Consider the following 15,781-nt stretch of genomic DNA (forward strand, 5'->3'; position numbering starts at 1 on the left):
AGATTCTATGCTTATGGTATATGCTAGGCATTTTCATTATAATGTGCCTTGGTGGAGATCTGTTGTAATTTTGTATATTTGGTGTTCTGTAAGCCTCTTGTATTTAATTTTCCAATTCATTCTTTTTTTTTTTTTTTGAGAGAGAGAGAGAGAGAGAGAGAGAGAGAGAACTTACATATTTATTTTTTAGTTTTCGGTGAACACAACATCTTTCTTTGTATGTGGTGCTGAGGATCGAACGCGGGACACACGCATGCCAGGTGAGCACGCTACTGCTTGAGGCACATCCCCAGCCCCTCCAATTCATTCTTTATGTTTAGGAAATTTTCTGACATCATTTCATTGAAGAGATTGTATATTACTTTGGTTTGAATATTTGTGCCTTCCTCTATCCCCATAAATCTTAGATTTGATCTTTCGATGCTATCCCACAATTTTTGCATATTTTTTAATGAAAGTAGCATTTCTTTTTTTTATTGGTTGTTCAAAACATTACAAAGCTCATGACATATCATCTTTCATACATTTGATTCAAGTGAGTTATGAACTCCCATTTTTACCCCAAATACAAATTGCAGAATCACATCAGTTACACATTCACAATTTTTACCTAATGCCATATTAGTGACTGTTGTATTCTGCTGCCTTTCCTATCCCCTACTATCCCCCCTCCCCTCCTCTCCCATCTTTCCTCTCTACCTCATCTGTTGTTGTTCAGTTCTCTCCCTTGTTTCCCCCCCCCTTTCCCCTCACAACCTCTTATATGTGATTTCATATAACGTTGAGGGTTTCCTTCCATTTCCATGCAATTTCCCTTCTCTCTCCCTTTCCCTCCCACCACTCATCTCTGTTTAATATTAATCTTTTCCTCATGCTCTTCCTCCCTGCTCAGTTCATAGTTGCTCTCCTTAAATCAAAGAAGACATTTGGCATTTGTTTTTTAAGGATTGGCTAGCTTCACTTAGCATAATCTGCTCTAATGCCATCCATTTCCCTGCAAATTCCATGATTTTGTCATTTTTTAGTGCTGCATAATATTCCATTGTGCATAAATGCCACATTTTTTTTATCCATTCATCTATTGAAGGGCATGTAGGTTGGTTCCACAGTCTAGCTATTGTGAATTGTGCTGCTATGATCATTGATGTGGCAGTATTCCTATAGTACGCTCTTTTAAGGTCCTCAGGGAATAGTTCGAGAAGGGCGATAGGTGGGTCAAATGGTGGTTCCATTCCCAGATTTCCCAGGAATCTCCATACTACTTTCCACACTGGCCGCACCAATTTGCAGTCCCACCAGCAATTTACAAGTGTACCCTTTTCCCCACATCCTCGCCAGCACTTATTGTTGTTTGACTTCATAACGGCTGCCAATCTTACTGGAGTGAGATGGTATCTTAGGGTGGTTTTGATTTGTATTTCTCTGACTGATAGAGATGGTGAGCATTTTTTCATGTACTTACTGGTTGATTGTATGTCCTCCTCTGAGAAGTGTCTGTTCAGATCCTTGGCCCATTTGTTGATTGGGTTATTTGTTATCTTATTGTTTAATTTTTTGAATTCTTTGTATATTCTGGAAATTAGGGCTCTATCTGAAGTGTGTGGAGTAATGATTTGTTCCAAGGATGTAGGCTCCCTATTTACCTCTCTTATTGTTTCTCTTGCTGAGAAAAAACTTTTTAGTTGAAGTAAGTCCCATTTGTTTATTCTTGTTATTAACTCTTGTGCTATGGGTGTCCTATTGAGGAATTTGGAGCCCGACCCCACAATATGTAGATCTGAGCCAACTTTTTCTTCTATCAGGTGCAGAGTCTCTGATTTGATATCAAGCTCTTTGATCCATTTTGAGTTAACTTTTGTGCATGGTGAGAGAAAGGGGTTTAGCTTCATTCTGTTGCATATGGATTTCCAGTTTTCCCAGCACCATTTGTTGAAGATGCTATCCTTCCTCCATTGCATGCTTTTAGCCCTTTTAACAAATATAAGAAAGTTGTAATTTTGTGGATTGGTCTCTGGGTCCTCTATTCTGTACCACTGGTCCCCCTGCCTGTTTTGGTACCAGTACAATGCTGTTTTTGTTAATATTGTTCTGTAGTATAGTTTGAAATCTGGTATCAATATACCTCCAGATTCACACTTCCTGCTTAGAATTGCTTTTGCTATTCTGGGTCTTTTGACCCAGAATATGAATTTCATGATTGCTTTATCAATTTCTACAAGAAATGCCATTGATATTTTGATTGGCATCGCATTAAACCTGTAGATAACTTTGTGTAATATCGCCATTTTGATGATGTTAGTTCTGCCTATCCATGAACAGGGTACATTTTTCCATCTTCTAAGATCTTCTTCTATCTCTCTCTTTAGGGTTTTGTAATTTTCATTGTATAAATCTTTCACCTCTTCTGTTAGGTTGATTCCCAAATATTTTATTTTTATTTTTTTGAGGATATTGTGAATGGAGTGGTTTTCCTCATTTCCATTTCAGAAGTTTTGTTGCTGATATACAGGAATGCCTTTGATTTATGCGTGTTGACTTTATATCCTGCCACTTTGTTGAGTTCATTTGTTAACTCTAGCAGTTTCTTTGCAGACCCCCTTGGGTCTGTTAGATATATTATCATATCACCCGCAAATAGTGATAATTTAAGTTCTTATTTTCCTGTTTTTATGCCTTTAATTTCTTTTGTCGGTCTAATTGCTCTGGCTAGTATTTCAAGAACTAAATTGAATAGAAGTGGTGAGAGGGCATCCCTGTCTTGTTCCAGATTTTAGAGTGAATGCCTTCAGTTTTTCTCCATTTAGAATGATGCTAGCCTGAGGTTTAGCATATATAGCTTTTACAATGTTGAGGTAAGTTCCTGTTATCCCTAGTTTTTCTAGTGTTTTGAACATAAAGGGATGCTGTACTTTGTTAAATGCTCTTTCTGCATCTATCGAGATGATCATATGGTTCTTATCTTTAAGTCTATTGATGTGGTGAATAACATTTATTGATTTCCATATATTCAACCAGCCTTGTATCCCAGGGATGAATCCTACTTGATCATGGTGCACAATGTTTTTGATATGCTTTTGTATTTGATTCGCCAGGATTTTATTGAGAATTTTTGCATCTAAGTTCATTAGAGATATTGGTCTGTAGTTTTCTTTGTTTGAAGTGTCTTTGTCTGGTTTCAGGATTAGGGTGATAATGGCCTCATAGAATGAATTTTGAAGAGATCCTTCTTTTTCTATTTCTTGAAATATCTTGAAAAGTATTGGTATTAATTCTTCTTTGAAGGTTTTGTAAAACTCTGCTGTATACTCATCCAGTCCAGGGTTTTTCTTGATTGGTAGTCTTTTGATGGCCTCTTCTATTTCTTCCTTTGTTATTGGTCTGTTTAAATTGTGTGTGTCTTCCTGACTCAATCTGGGCAGATTATATGACTTAAGAAATTTATCAGTATCTTCACTATCTTCTATTTTATTGGAATATAGGGTTTCAAAATACTTTCTAATTATCTTCTGTATTTCTGTAGTGTCTGTTGTGATATTGCCTTTTTCATCCCTTATGTTAGTAATTTGAGTTCTCTCTCTTCTTCTCTTCGTTAGCATGGCTAAGGGTCTGTCGATCTTATTTATTTTTTCAAAGAACCAACTTTTAGTTTTATCAATTTTTTCAATGTTTTTTTGTTTTGTTTCAATGTCGTTGATTTCCACTCTGATTTTAATTTTTTCTTGTCTTCTACTACATTTGCTGTTGTTTTACTCTTCCTTTTCCAGGGTTTTAAGATGTAATGTGAGTTCATTCATTTGCTGGTTTTATCTTTTTTTGAGTTATGAACTCCAGGAAATGAATTTCCCTCTTAAAACTGCTTTCATTGTGTCCCATAGATTCTAGTATGTTGTGTCTGTATTGTTGTTTATCTCTAAGAATTTTTTATTTCCTCCTTTATGTCTTCTGTAACCCACTGATCATTCAGTAATATATTGTTCATTTTCCAGTTGATGCAGAATTTTTCCTTCCTTCTTTTATCATTTATTTCCAGTTTCATTCCATTATGGTCAGATATGGTGCATGGTATTATCTCCACACCTTTATATTTACTGAGAGTCACCCTATGGCATAATATATGGTCTATCTTTGAGTAGGTTCCATGTGCTGCTGAGAAGAACGTGTATCCACTTGATGATGGTTGATATATTCTATATATGTCGGTTAAGTCTAGGTTACTGATTGTGTTATTGAGTTTTATAGTTTCTTTGTTCAGCTTTTGCCTAGAGGATCTGTCCAATGGCGAGAGCGGTGTGTTGAAGTCCCCCATAATTATTGTGTTGTGGTCTATTTGACTCTTGAACTTGAGGAGGGTTTGTTTTATGAACGTTGCAGCACCATAGTTTGGTGCATACAAATTGATAATTGTTATGTCTTGATGGTGGATGGTTCCTTTTAACAGTGTATAGTGTCCTTCTTTGTCCCTTTTGATTAACTTAGGTTTGAAGTTGATTTTATTCGATATGAGTATGGCCACTGCTGCTTGCTTCCGAGGGCCATGTGAGTGGTATGAGTTTTCCCAACCTTTCACCTTCAGCCTGTGTATGTCTTTTCCTATCATATGAGTCTCCTGAAGGCAGTATATTGTTGGATTTGTTTTTTTATTCCAGGTTACTAGCCTATGTCTCTTGATTGGTGAATTTAAGCCATTAACATTTAAGGTTACAATTGAAATATGGTTTGTACTTCCAGTCATGTTTATTTATTTATTTATTTTAGTTTGGCTAGTTTTTCCTCTTTGGTTATTTTTCTCCCTCTTTACTGAGATACCTCCCACTATTAGTTTTGGGTGCTATTTTTCAATTCCTCTTCTTGTAGCATTTTGCTCAAAATGCTTTGCAGTGCTGGTTTTCTGGCTGTGAATTCTTTTAGCTTTTGTTTATTGTGAAAGATTTTAATTTCATTGTCAAATCTGAAGCTTAATTTTGCTGGATACAGTATTCTTGGTTGGAATCCACTATTTTTCAGTGTTTGAAATACGTTGTTCCAGGATCTTCTCGCTTTCAAAGTCTATGATTAAAAATCAGTCGTTAACCTAATTGGTTTACCCTTGAATGTAATCTGCCTGCATTCTCTCGTAGCTTTTAATATTCTCTCCTTGTTCTGTATGTTAGCTATCTTAATAATTATATGTCTTGGAGTTGGTCTATTATGATTTTGGATGTTTGGGGTCCTGTAGGCTTCCACGATTTGGCAATCCATTCCATCTTTCATCTCTGGGAAGTTTTCTAGGATTATTTCATTTAATAGGTTGTCCATTCCTTTGGTTTGAACCTCTGTACCTTCTTCTATTCCAATGACTCTCAAATTTGTTTTTTTTTTATGAGATCCCATATCTCTTGGATAGATTGCTCATGAGATTTAAGCATCTTTTCTGTGTTGACTATTTTCTTTTCAAGTTGATAAACTTTGTCTTCATTATCTGATGTTCTGACTTCTACTTGATCTAGTCTATTTGTAATATTCTCATTAGAGTTTTTAATCTGGTTTATAGTTTCCTGCATTTCTAGGATTACTGTTTTATTTTTTTAAAAAATCTCTATCTCCTGGTAAAGCTCGTTCTTTGCAGTTTGAATTTGTTTGTTTAATTCGTTTTCAAAATATACTTTCATTGCTTGGACTTGCTGTCTCATGTCTTCTCTGATATTCCATTCCCTCTGAGTTAGGTATGCCTTGATTTCTTTCCCTGTCCATATTTCTGATGCTTCTAGGTCCTCCTGTAGATTTAAGTTGTCCTGCATTGTTTGTAATCCTTTTGTCCCTTGTATTTTCATGTTGTTCACGTTACTTTCCAGCTCTATTTGACTGCTTTGTAACTGCTTTCTCTTATACATTTGTTTTGGCTTTGTATATCTCTGTTGTCTCTCCTTTGTGGTGGTAGATTATGCCTAGAAATGTTGGGCTTTATTGTACTTTAAAGCTGATTCATTCAATTCATAAAAGGCTTCCGGGTTCTGTATGCATATAGTGATTTGTTGTTTGTTCTTAGGACTTTATGTTTAGGTTAGGTGCTATGATGGTATGTGTTGCAGTAATTCACTTGCAGGTCATCATGGGAAAACAAAGAAGAAGAAGAAGCAGAGCAAGCAAAGCAGCAGCAGAAAAAAAGTTCTTCATTGTGTACAAGGAATCTTTTTATAGTATAGTGAACAAAAAAGGCAGCCTTCCAACTTCAATAAATCAGGTCTTTCAGCTAATTAAACATAGCACACAGAAGTTTTACTTTCTAATCAGAAGTGACCCGCTTCTCATGGCTAATCTACTTTCGGCCTGGAGTATGCTGAGCTTTGCTCTTTGTTTAGAACAGATAAAAAATTTTTCTTAGCGCCCTCCTAGCCCACTTGGGAGAACATCCCGTTTGCAGGCAAGTTCTCCCAAGGTCAGCACACACCTCCTTTTCAAGCATGTCTGTTGTTACCTATCTAAACCTTGAAGAAGCCTCTCGTTTGCGAGCAGACTCTCCCAGGGACAGCAAACATCTCGTTTTTAAGCATGTCCGCTGTTACCTATCTATACCTTGACAGAATATCCCGTTTGCAGGCAGACTCCATCAAGGACAGTAATAGTAACACAGTCACATCTGATTCTCTATATCTCCCTCCTTTTGTTTTTGTAAATGAGCCATAGCAGAAGCGATAAGGGAGGTTTCATGTTTCAATTGCCTTTGCTTTTTCCAGCGTTGGAAGACTATATACAAAACAAAATACAAAACAAGAATTATAACAGTCTTACCTAACGAAGCTGACAACAAGGTAGAAAAATGACTTAAAGGATTTAAATTAGCAATACTTGAAGACAATTTTTGTAAAATGTTAGATCCTGTTAGTTCAGGTAATGTCTTACTAAAGGTGTCCATAATAGTTTTTTCCAAATTCATAATTTCTAAAGTTAAATTTTGATGTCCATTTAACCATCTTTTAACAGTTTCCCAGGAATCACTGGTATTATATGGCATAGGAGTCACACAAATATGAGAAGAATTTTAGTCACACTTCAGAACACTTCTGGTAGCCAAGATAATCACTTGATCGCCAAGCCAGGAAACAGTATGTTGTAAATTGATCACATCTGTAGCTAATTGAGAGTTTAAGTCCTTTTGTTGTTGCCATATTAAATGAGCATGTTGATGCCATGTTTTCATGAAATTCACAGTTTGAATGTCTTGATGCAAAGCAACACTAGCTATCGCAGCAGTGGCAGTTACAGAAGCAACTGCAAAGAATGAAGCTATAACTATTCCTAGTAATTGTAGAGAGCAATATAACAAAACTTGAACAGCATTGTACAAATGAGTAACAGACAATGAATCAGACCAAGGACGAGTCAAATTAACAGGCACCCACAATTCTGTGCGAGCTTTAACAATGACTAAAGAATAATTATTAATTTCTATTAATTCCCAATTAGTTCTATTTACACATTGAGTAAGATAACAGTTTATACATGATATTGTTCCCCAAGTTACATTCCATTCCCAGTTTCCAATCATAAGAGAATAAGGGAATATAACATATGTAGAAGCAAAATAAGTCAGATTATTATGTAGATGTACTTCAAAAGGAGAGGAACGGGATACATCTAATGTGAAATTTCCAGTCCATACAGTGAGTTTCCCAGATACTGCCCATAATTTCCATATATCCCCTTGAATATTGGGAAACTTTATATGTTGTAACATTGGAGGGACCAAAGCATAATATTGCATTTTAATTGTCTCATTACCCCAAGCATTTATTGTTCCATTATGTCGATGCCATCTTAAAGTACAATTTGACCAACTTTCTATAAATTTAGAATGATCAGGACTCCACCCAACTATAGTGATATATTGATATATGACTACTGTTTTAGGGTGATAATCATGACATTTTTCCCACTTTAAATGAGTTAAAAATGTTTCAAAACATTTAGCTGAACATAAAGGAAGATGAGTTCTGACAAAACATTCTTCAGATGATAGCCATGATTGATTAACATACATACTAGAGGTATTAAATCCTCGGGAAGATATCATGACAGTAAAAACAGCAGTAGGATAACTATGATAATTAACTCCCCAACTATTATAAGAAAGAGTTGTTATGTGCTATAAGAGGCAAATAGAAAGAATGAGCCCCTCTACACAATGGGACGCCTTCAACAGCTACAGAAATATTTCTAATATTCTAATATTAGAAATATTATACAGACTTTTATAGAATGGAATATTTTTAATTCCCCCACATACATGAGGGGGGAAAATTAGTATTATTAGTACACACACGAACTTCAGATTTTCCCCAGGAAACACTGCACACCAAAGGAGGGTTAGGAACATAGGCCCAATAAGCAAAAGAATGAGCAGAAACTATACTTACCTGGCAATTAATAACTGTAAGCATAGCTAATAAAAGATTAACAGGATTTAAAGGCTGATTTGCCTTTTGAAGGTTTTTTTTCAGCTTCTTGAGTCAACTTTTTTATCTGTCCCCATGTTGGGGGGTCCGCTGTTCTCGTTGCCATTGTAGAAGTTCTCTGCATTGCCAGCTCCTGAAATTGTCTGACAAATGGGTCACTTATTTTGCAATTTGATACATCTTGAAGGTACCTAGAAAGGTGTTTTACCTGTAGAAATAAGAGCAAACCCTCTTCCCATGTGGTGCAACAACCTAGAAATCCATTCTTTATTTTCATCCCTGTTTCACATAGGCATTTCCAATTTTTAGAAATAATGGCTGAGATTTAAATGTAGAGAAATGTTGCTGGGCTGCAGGAATCTTGGAAGTTGACCAGACATTTAAAAAATTTAAAGTTAGTAAAGTTTTATGAAGTATATTTTGAGGTGTATAAACCATAGCCATATTCCCCCTTTTTATTTTTAGTATGTATTTTCTTAACGTATGATTTGTCCTTTATATAATAGCTTGACCCTGACTATTACAAGGTATGTCAAATATATGTGTAATGTCATACTTTTGTAAAAATGAATGTAATTTTTGTGAGGTATATGCAGGTGCATTGTCAGTTTAAGTTCTAAAGGAATTCCCATGATAGCAAAACAAGATAATAAATGAGAAATGATTGCATCAGCCTTTTTTTTCTTTCTTTTTTTTTTTAAGATAAACTGTGGCCCAAGAAAATGAGTATTAGTGTCAATAGTACGATGTACATATCTTAGTTGTCCAAATGACTGAATTATAACAACATCCATTTGTTAAAGGGCATTAGGATGGAGTCCCCTTGGATTAACACCAGGAGGACAGTAAGGAATATTAAAAGGAGCACATGATGAACAGTTATTTTGTATTTTTTATAAAGTCCTTTAGTGTTTGTATGATGTAAAGCATGATTTAGATGAGCCTTTTGTGAGGGGAATAATAGTTAATCAACATTTTGATTTTTTTTTTTTTTTTAGTTAATGCTCCTGGCAGTGTAGAATGTGCTCTAATATGAGTAAAATATACTGAAATTTGGCCTACTATTTTTGTTGTTATTTTTTACATGTAGTCAGATAGGACATAGAGTCTTATCTTAGGTAAGTAGGGCTCATTATAAATTTAAGTAAAGTGTTGTACTTTTAAAATTTATTATTTTTTTTAAATATTATATTATAAATTTTATATCAATAATTGTTTAAGTTTATTTGAGTAAAAACTAACACAATATGATAATACATCTAAAACATGAAATAAAGAAAGGCTGAAAGCTTTTAGCTTTTTTTAGAAAAATAGAAAAATGTTTTTGTGTTTTATAATATTAACCTTTATGTAGATAAGGCTCTTATTAACTTAAAAATTACATTTAAATTGTACCTCAGTGTAAAAAGTAACATAAAACTTTATATATCTTATTGATAATAGGCCTAGTTATAGAACATTAAAGGATATAAATAAATCTCCAATATGTTATTTTTATAAACCTAAAATTACCATGCAACCTTTTGGAGAACACCAGCTTGATATAATTTTTTTTAAAGCTTTTATCTTAATGACTTGTATACCTGGAAAATATGAATACATTTAATATACAAAGAAGAGTAATAGTACCATAATTACTATTGATGTTTTTATATTAATTAAGTTTATCTCTTAAAGAAATAACATATTAGAATATTGCAAAATAACAGTTGTTTAACCATATCTGTATAATCCTTATTTTTTTCAAGATTATTTGTTTAAAAATTTACATATATAGCCAATGTACACAGACCTTTTTTATCACTTACTTAAAACTATATAGCCAACATACATAGACCTTCTTTATCACTTGTTTAAATCCTTTCATTTACTTACTTCCAGAAACACATTTTTTTATTAAATCTATATCTAGAACCTTTTAATTTTTTTAACCCCTTTTTTATTTACACTTAGAAATAATCTTTGAAAATTTTTGAATTTAGGCAAATTATTCCATTTTAATAAGAGATATTTTGTTATTTGTAGTACACAATTAATCACATTTGTTTACCATATTATGAAAATATAGTGTCTAAATATTAGGGATGATAAAGAACCATTTATTTATTTATTTATATTATTTACCAACTTAAAAAATTATTAATAATGTTATCTAATGTAATTTAAGGAGTTAAAAGCATTTAATGGTATATTTAACATTTAGCATATTAACCTTGTAAATCAATCAGATATTTAACAAATATTTATAAACAAATAATTTTATGTCTAATTAATTTACTTATTTTATCAAAACATTAGACAAGTATAATGAACCGTGTTAGCCATTTTTTTTTGTTGTTGTTGTTGAAGAAAAGTCCTAGAACCAAAGGATATCAGTCATTAACATGTTAAAGACGTCTTATTTTTATCTGTTTATCCATTTTAAATTGAACCATATAAATCAGTGAATTAAAAATATTTGGATCCATTTTTTAAAAATTTTTATGAGCGCTCTTTACATATATATCAATCTTTATATCATGTACATGACATATGGACATACACACAAACAGACATACAACATATAATACAAATGTGTACACATAACACAATAAAGGCCTTGTAGCTATTTTAGGTGAAATTTCCATTGTAATGTTTAAATATTTCACAGTTGATCAAAATAGAACTGATCAGAAAAACATTAATTTAGGTCTGTAGGGTCAAAATTATGAGCTCAAAAAATACAGAATCTAGGAAAAAGTAAGAGTCCTAGAAAAATGACCGGCCAGTAATTAGAAAGTATCATAAAATTTATTTATATATATAATTTTATTTTTTATAATCCCTTTTAAAATGACCTGTTTTTCCACAATTGAAACAAGTTCCTGATTTATTGGGTTTAAGGGCTCTAGCCATGGCTGCAACGAAACAGAAACTTTGATGTACAATTCCTCCCACTCCAGCACAAGCTCTCACATATTTACTCAATGAAGCTTTTTGCCCTTTTAATGGCCCCAAAATATGCTTACATTCAGGATTTGCATTTTCAAATGCTAATGTTTCCAATAATACCTTTGTTATTTGATCTTGACTCATGCCCTCATAACAAAAGTACGCGGTCTTGCAAGAAAATCAGTGTAAGTTTCAGTAGCCCCTTGTATAGTTTTAGTAAAGGAAGGTTGTGCCTGACCAGTGGGTATCATACATCTCTAAGCTTTTAAGAAAACCTGACAAACTTGTAGAAGATCTGGATCTGTATATTGAGCCTGTCTCTAAAGGCATGGTAATTACCTTCCCCCATTAACTTACCCTCCAAAACTGTTTTGGCTAATGCCTCCCAATCCAAAGGAATAAGTAATTTAGAAGTTCCCAAATTTTCTAACATATCTAACACAAAAGGAGACTGAGGGCTATATTGAAAGGCTGTAGCTTTTAAATCCTTTATAAACTTGTATTTCACTGCAGTATAGTGAACATCAATCATAGGGAATTTTGAAGGTTTTGTTGTCTAGTTATAGGAAACAAATGTGGTGGATCAACAATACAACCAGGAGGAGCTGTAAGATCGTCATCATCATCATGTATCATAGTAAGAGGAAATGAAAAACGTTGTTGTTCTCTACACACATCAACTCTATACTGTCATTGGAAAGAGAGAAGCATTAAAAGGAGCAGTAGGGTTAAGAGAGGATCTTTGTTTTTTTAATCGCATTTTATCCACAAAGGCCCTCCATAATTTCTTTCATATTGGAGTCACTATCTGAACTTTTTGAATCTTTCTTATCGCCCAGATCTGATTTAGGAGAGTCATCTATAGTATCACAAATATTTTCTTAGGGCTCCGTTTTGTTAATCTTATTATCAGATTTTGATGTATTAACTTGTCTTTCACAAAGAGAGCCCTTTTCATTATTGCTTTCTAATAATTGTAATGCCTGAGTAATAGCATTACACAATGTCCAAATCTTCAAAGAAATAACATTCCCAGCCTGATGCTGCTTACGGAGCTCTTTTTGAACCAATTTCTATTCCCCTAAAATTTAACTGGACCTTAGTTTGATACTGGAACCAATGACAATGACATTCTATAATTTAAAATAACTCCTTGAGTCTCTTATGAGATGTTTTTATACCTATGGAATATAATAATCCCTGCAGTAACTCCATTTATTGTTCCTTTAAGGACTGGGAGTTTCCCATGTTAGTTCTGAAAGTCCCCCTAAAGTTTCTTTCAACCTGGGGCGCTACCTTTCAATATTTGTTAGTTCTGAAAGTCCCCCTAAAGTTTCTTTCAACCTGGGGCGCTATCTTTCAATATTTGTTAGTTCTGAAAGTCCCCCTAAAGTTTCTTTCAACCTGGGGCGCTACTTTTCAATATTTTTTTTTTTATCCCGAAAGTCCCCCTTTCATTTTCTTAACCTGGGGTGCTTACCCTTTCGGTGCTGGATCCTGTCGACTGCGCCAATTGTTGCAGTAATTCACTTGCAGGTCAGCATGGGAAAACGAAGAAGAAGAAGAAGAAGCAGAGCAAGCAAAGCAGCAGCAGAAAAAAAGTTCTTTATTGTGTACAAGCAATCTTTTTATAGTATTGTGAACAAAAAAGGCAGCCTTCCAACTTCAATAAATCAGGTCTTTCAGCTAATTAAACATAGCACACAGAAGTTTTACTTTCTAATCAGAAGTGACCCGCTTCTCATGGCTAATCTACTTTCGGCCTGGAGTATGCTGAGCTTTGCTCTTTGTTTAGAACAGATAAAAAATTTTTCTTAGCGCCCTCCTAGCCCACTTGGCAGAACATCCCGTTTGCAGGCAAGTTCTCCCAAGGTCAGCACACACCTCATTTTCAAGCATGTCTGTTGTTACCTATCTAAACCTTGAAGAAGCCTCTCGTTTGCGAGCAGACTCTCCCAGGGACAGCAAACATCTCGTTTTTAAGCATGTCTGCTGTTACCTATCTATACCTTGACAGAATATCCCGTTTGCAGGCAGACTCCATCAAGGACAGTAATAGTAACACAGTCACATCTGATTCTCTATAGGTATGAGGGTTAGTATGTCTTGGCTACTTTAGAAGATTGCTCTACTGCAGGTGGATACTAGCAGACAATTGGATCAGGGTGTTGGTAGTAGCTAGGTATTTAGGAGCCCTATAGACAGCCTCAAAACATTCACCTATTTGCATTTAGAAAATTACATGCAATGGAAAACATAATGCTTGGGATGAAAGTTGGGGGGTAGGGGAAGGAAGGTGCTCTTAAAAAGAAAGAAGGAGAGAGAGATAGATAGATTAGAGGAGAATGAAAAGAACAATAAAACTTGAAACGGGAAAGAAAGAAAGAAGGAAAAGGGGAGAAAGGAACAGAGAGAGAAGAAGAAAAAAAATTGAAGTCTTAGAAATCCATTTTCTTCTCTTCCAGTAGGTGGAGCTGTGCCCTTGGAGCGGAGCTTCTGTCCTCTATCTGCCAATAGCAATCCCTGTAAGGTGTCTCCTGGGAGTCTCTCAGACTTGTCAGTCCAGAGCCTGTTCACTTCTCCGGCCCTTCCCCCGCTTCCTCCTGTCAGCCAGCCAGCCAGGTCCTGTTCACCAGAAGCGGTTCCCCAGAGATCTAGTTACACTTGCAGCCCCACCGCGTGTCCCATTTAAGCCCCAGTGCTGTGGTAAACTGGCGGCTAAGACCTTGGGAGTCACTGCTGGTGATATGGGGGTTTGGGGGTTGGGGATCCCCTCTGCTTCCCTACAGACATGCCCCCTGAGAGATCCCTGAAGTTTCCTGGCTGCTTGTATCTGGATGGGGAGGGAGTCACACACCTGCTAAAGTGGATTCTGCTGGGAAGGAATTCTGTCTGCTGAACTCCGATGACATCACCTCTCTGCTATGGCGGGCTCCAGGCTCCTTGCCAGAGAGTCTGAATGGAGGGGTGGGACTGGTCCGTCCCTGGTTGGCCTCAGCTCCAGGCTTGACATTTCATGAAGGCTTGGCTAAAGACCTCTTCCTGCCAAGCTGCTTCTCGGAATAAGAAGAAAGTGATAGTAAAAATGAAAGGGAGAACTGAAAGTAAGAAATACCTCTGAAACAGAGAGGACCATCCCATATAAATAGCCCATCCCCATGGAGCCAGGACATTCACATTGCAGACCTTTGCAGTCTGTGCCACCTTGCATAGATTGTAGGCAGTGCTGTTCTGGTTGTCATCATGAACAACAGGTGCATCCTCCAACTGGCTCTCCTGTTGTGCTTCTCCTCCACAGCTCTTTCCCCAGGTTACAACCTGTTTTGACTCCAACAGTTCAACAGCAGTGTGGAATGTCAGAAGCTCCTACAGCAGTTGAATGGAAGTCCTGCAGACTGCCTCAGTGACAGGATGGACTTCAAGATCCCCAAGGAGATCAAACATCCACAGCAGTTCCAGAAGGAGCACGCTGTCTTTGTCATGTATGAGATGCTCCAGGACATCTTTCATGTATTTGAAGGAGGCTACACTAACCCTGGCTGGAATGAGACCATTATTAAAGACCTCCTTCATGAACTCCATCATCAGATGGTCTTCCTGAACACAACAGTGGTAGAGAAACTGGGGGAGGAAAACAAGAGCCAGGCATACTCTGGGACCATCCTGCCCCTGAAGAGCTACTATTTGAGGATCTGGACGTACCTGGAGGCCAAGGAGTACAGCAGCTGTGCCTGGACAATCGTCAGAGAGGAACTCTACTGGAACTTCTCCTTCATTAACAAACTTAAAGACAAATTCCAAAACTGAAGATGGCCCACTATGCACCATGTCTGGACCAGACGATGAGTTCAGGTATTCTTCAACTAGCAGAGGCTCATTCAGTGACAGACAGCAAATGGGGTGCCTTTGAAAAGAAATAGATGTTTTTAACTTTTTAAATTAATTTATGAATTCAGTTATGTTTATTATTTATTTAAATATTTATGTTGGAAAATAAATTATTTATGGTGCAAAAATCCATGTGCTAGTTTCAATTTCAATTTGATTTATAAAACCCCTGTTAACATATTGAGTACACCTCTTAGATGCTCTTTGTAAAATGTGCCTGCAAAATAGTAGAATTTCCAGCCCATGCTAGAATTTAAAATCCTGACATTTAACTTCCCCTGAGGAATTTAAATTCCAAAGAAGCCACATGTAATATACAAGGTATTTCATAATAAGGGGATCTGAACCTTATGGGCAATAAGTGTGGGTTGTATGCTGTGGGATTGGAGGGGAGTAGGTGAGCAAACGACTTGGGAGTGGAAACCTGGGGTGCCCATTGCTTCTGCTCTGTGCTCCAAGCTCTAAGATTGTAAAGTTAGAATTTAGCGCTGAGGTGAATCAAAGGGATATAATAGCTCTTGTAGTTTGCC

The 15,781-nt window shown here is 35.8% G+C and overlaps 1 protein-coding gene across 1 annotated transcript; it reads left to right on the plus strand.

Moving 5' to 3' along the window:
- Positions 1 to 14,774: 14,774 nt before the first annotated feature.
- On the plus strand, positions 14,775 to 15,170 carry LOC144254330 (interferon beta-like). The gene has a single exon (XM_077797338.1). The coding sequence runs from the start codon at positions 14,775 to 14,777 to the stop codon at positions 15,168 to 15,170; it is 396 nt and encodes a 131-aa protein (XP_077653464.1).
- The last annotated feature ends 611 nt before the right edge of the window (positions 15,171 to 15,781 follow it).

The sequence above is a fragment of the Urocitellus parryii genome, chromosome 4 (assembly GCF_045843805.1).
Source record: "Urocitellus parryii isolate mUroPar1 chromosome 4, mUroPar1.hap1, whole genome shotgun sequence".
Taxonomy (NCBI): Eukaryota; Metazoa; Chordata; class Mammalia; order Rodentia; family Sciuridae; genus Urocitellus; species Urocitellus parryii.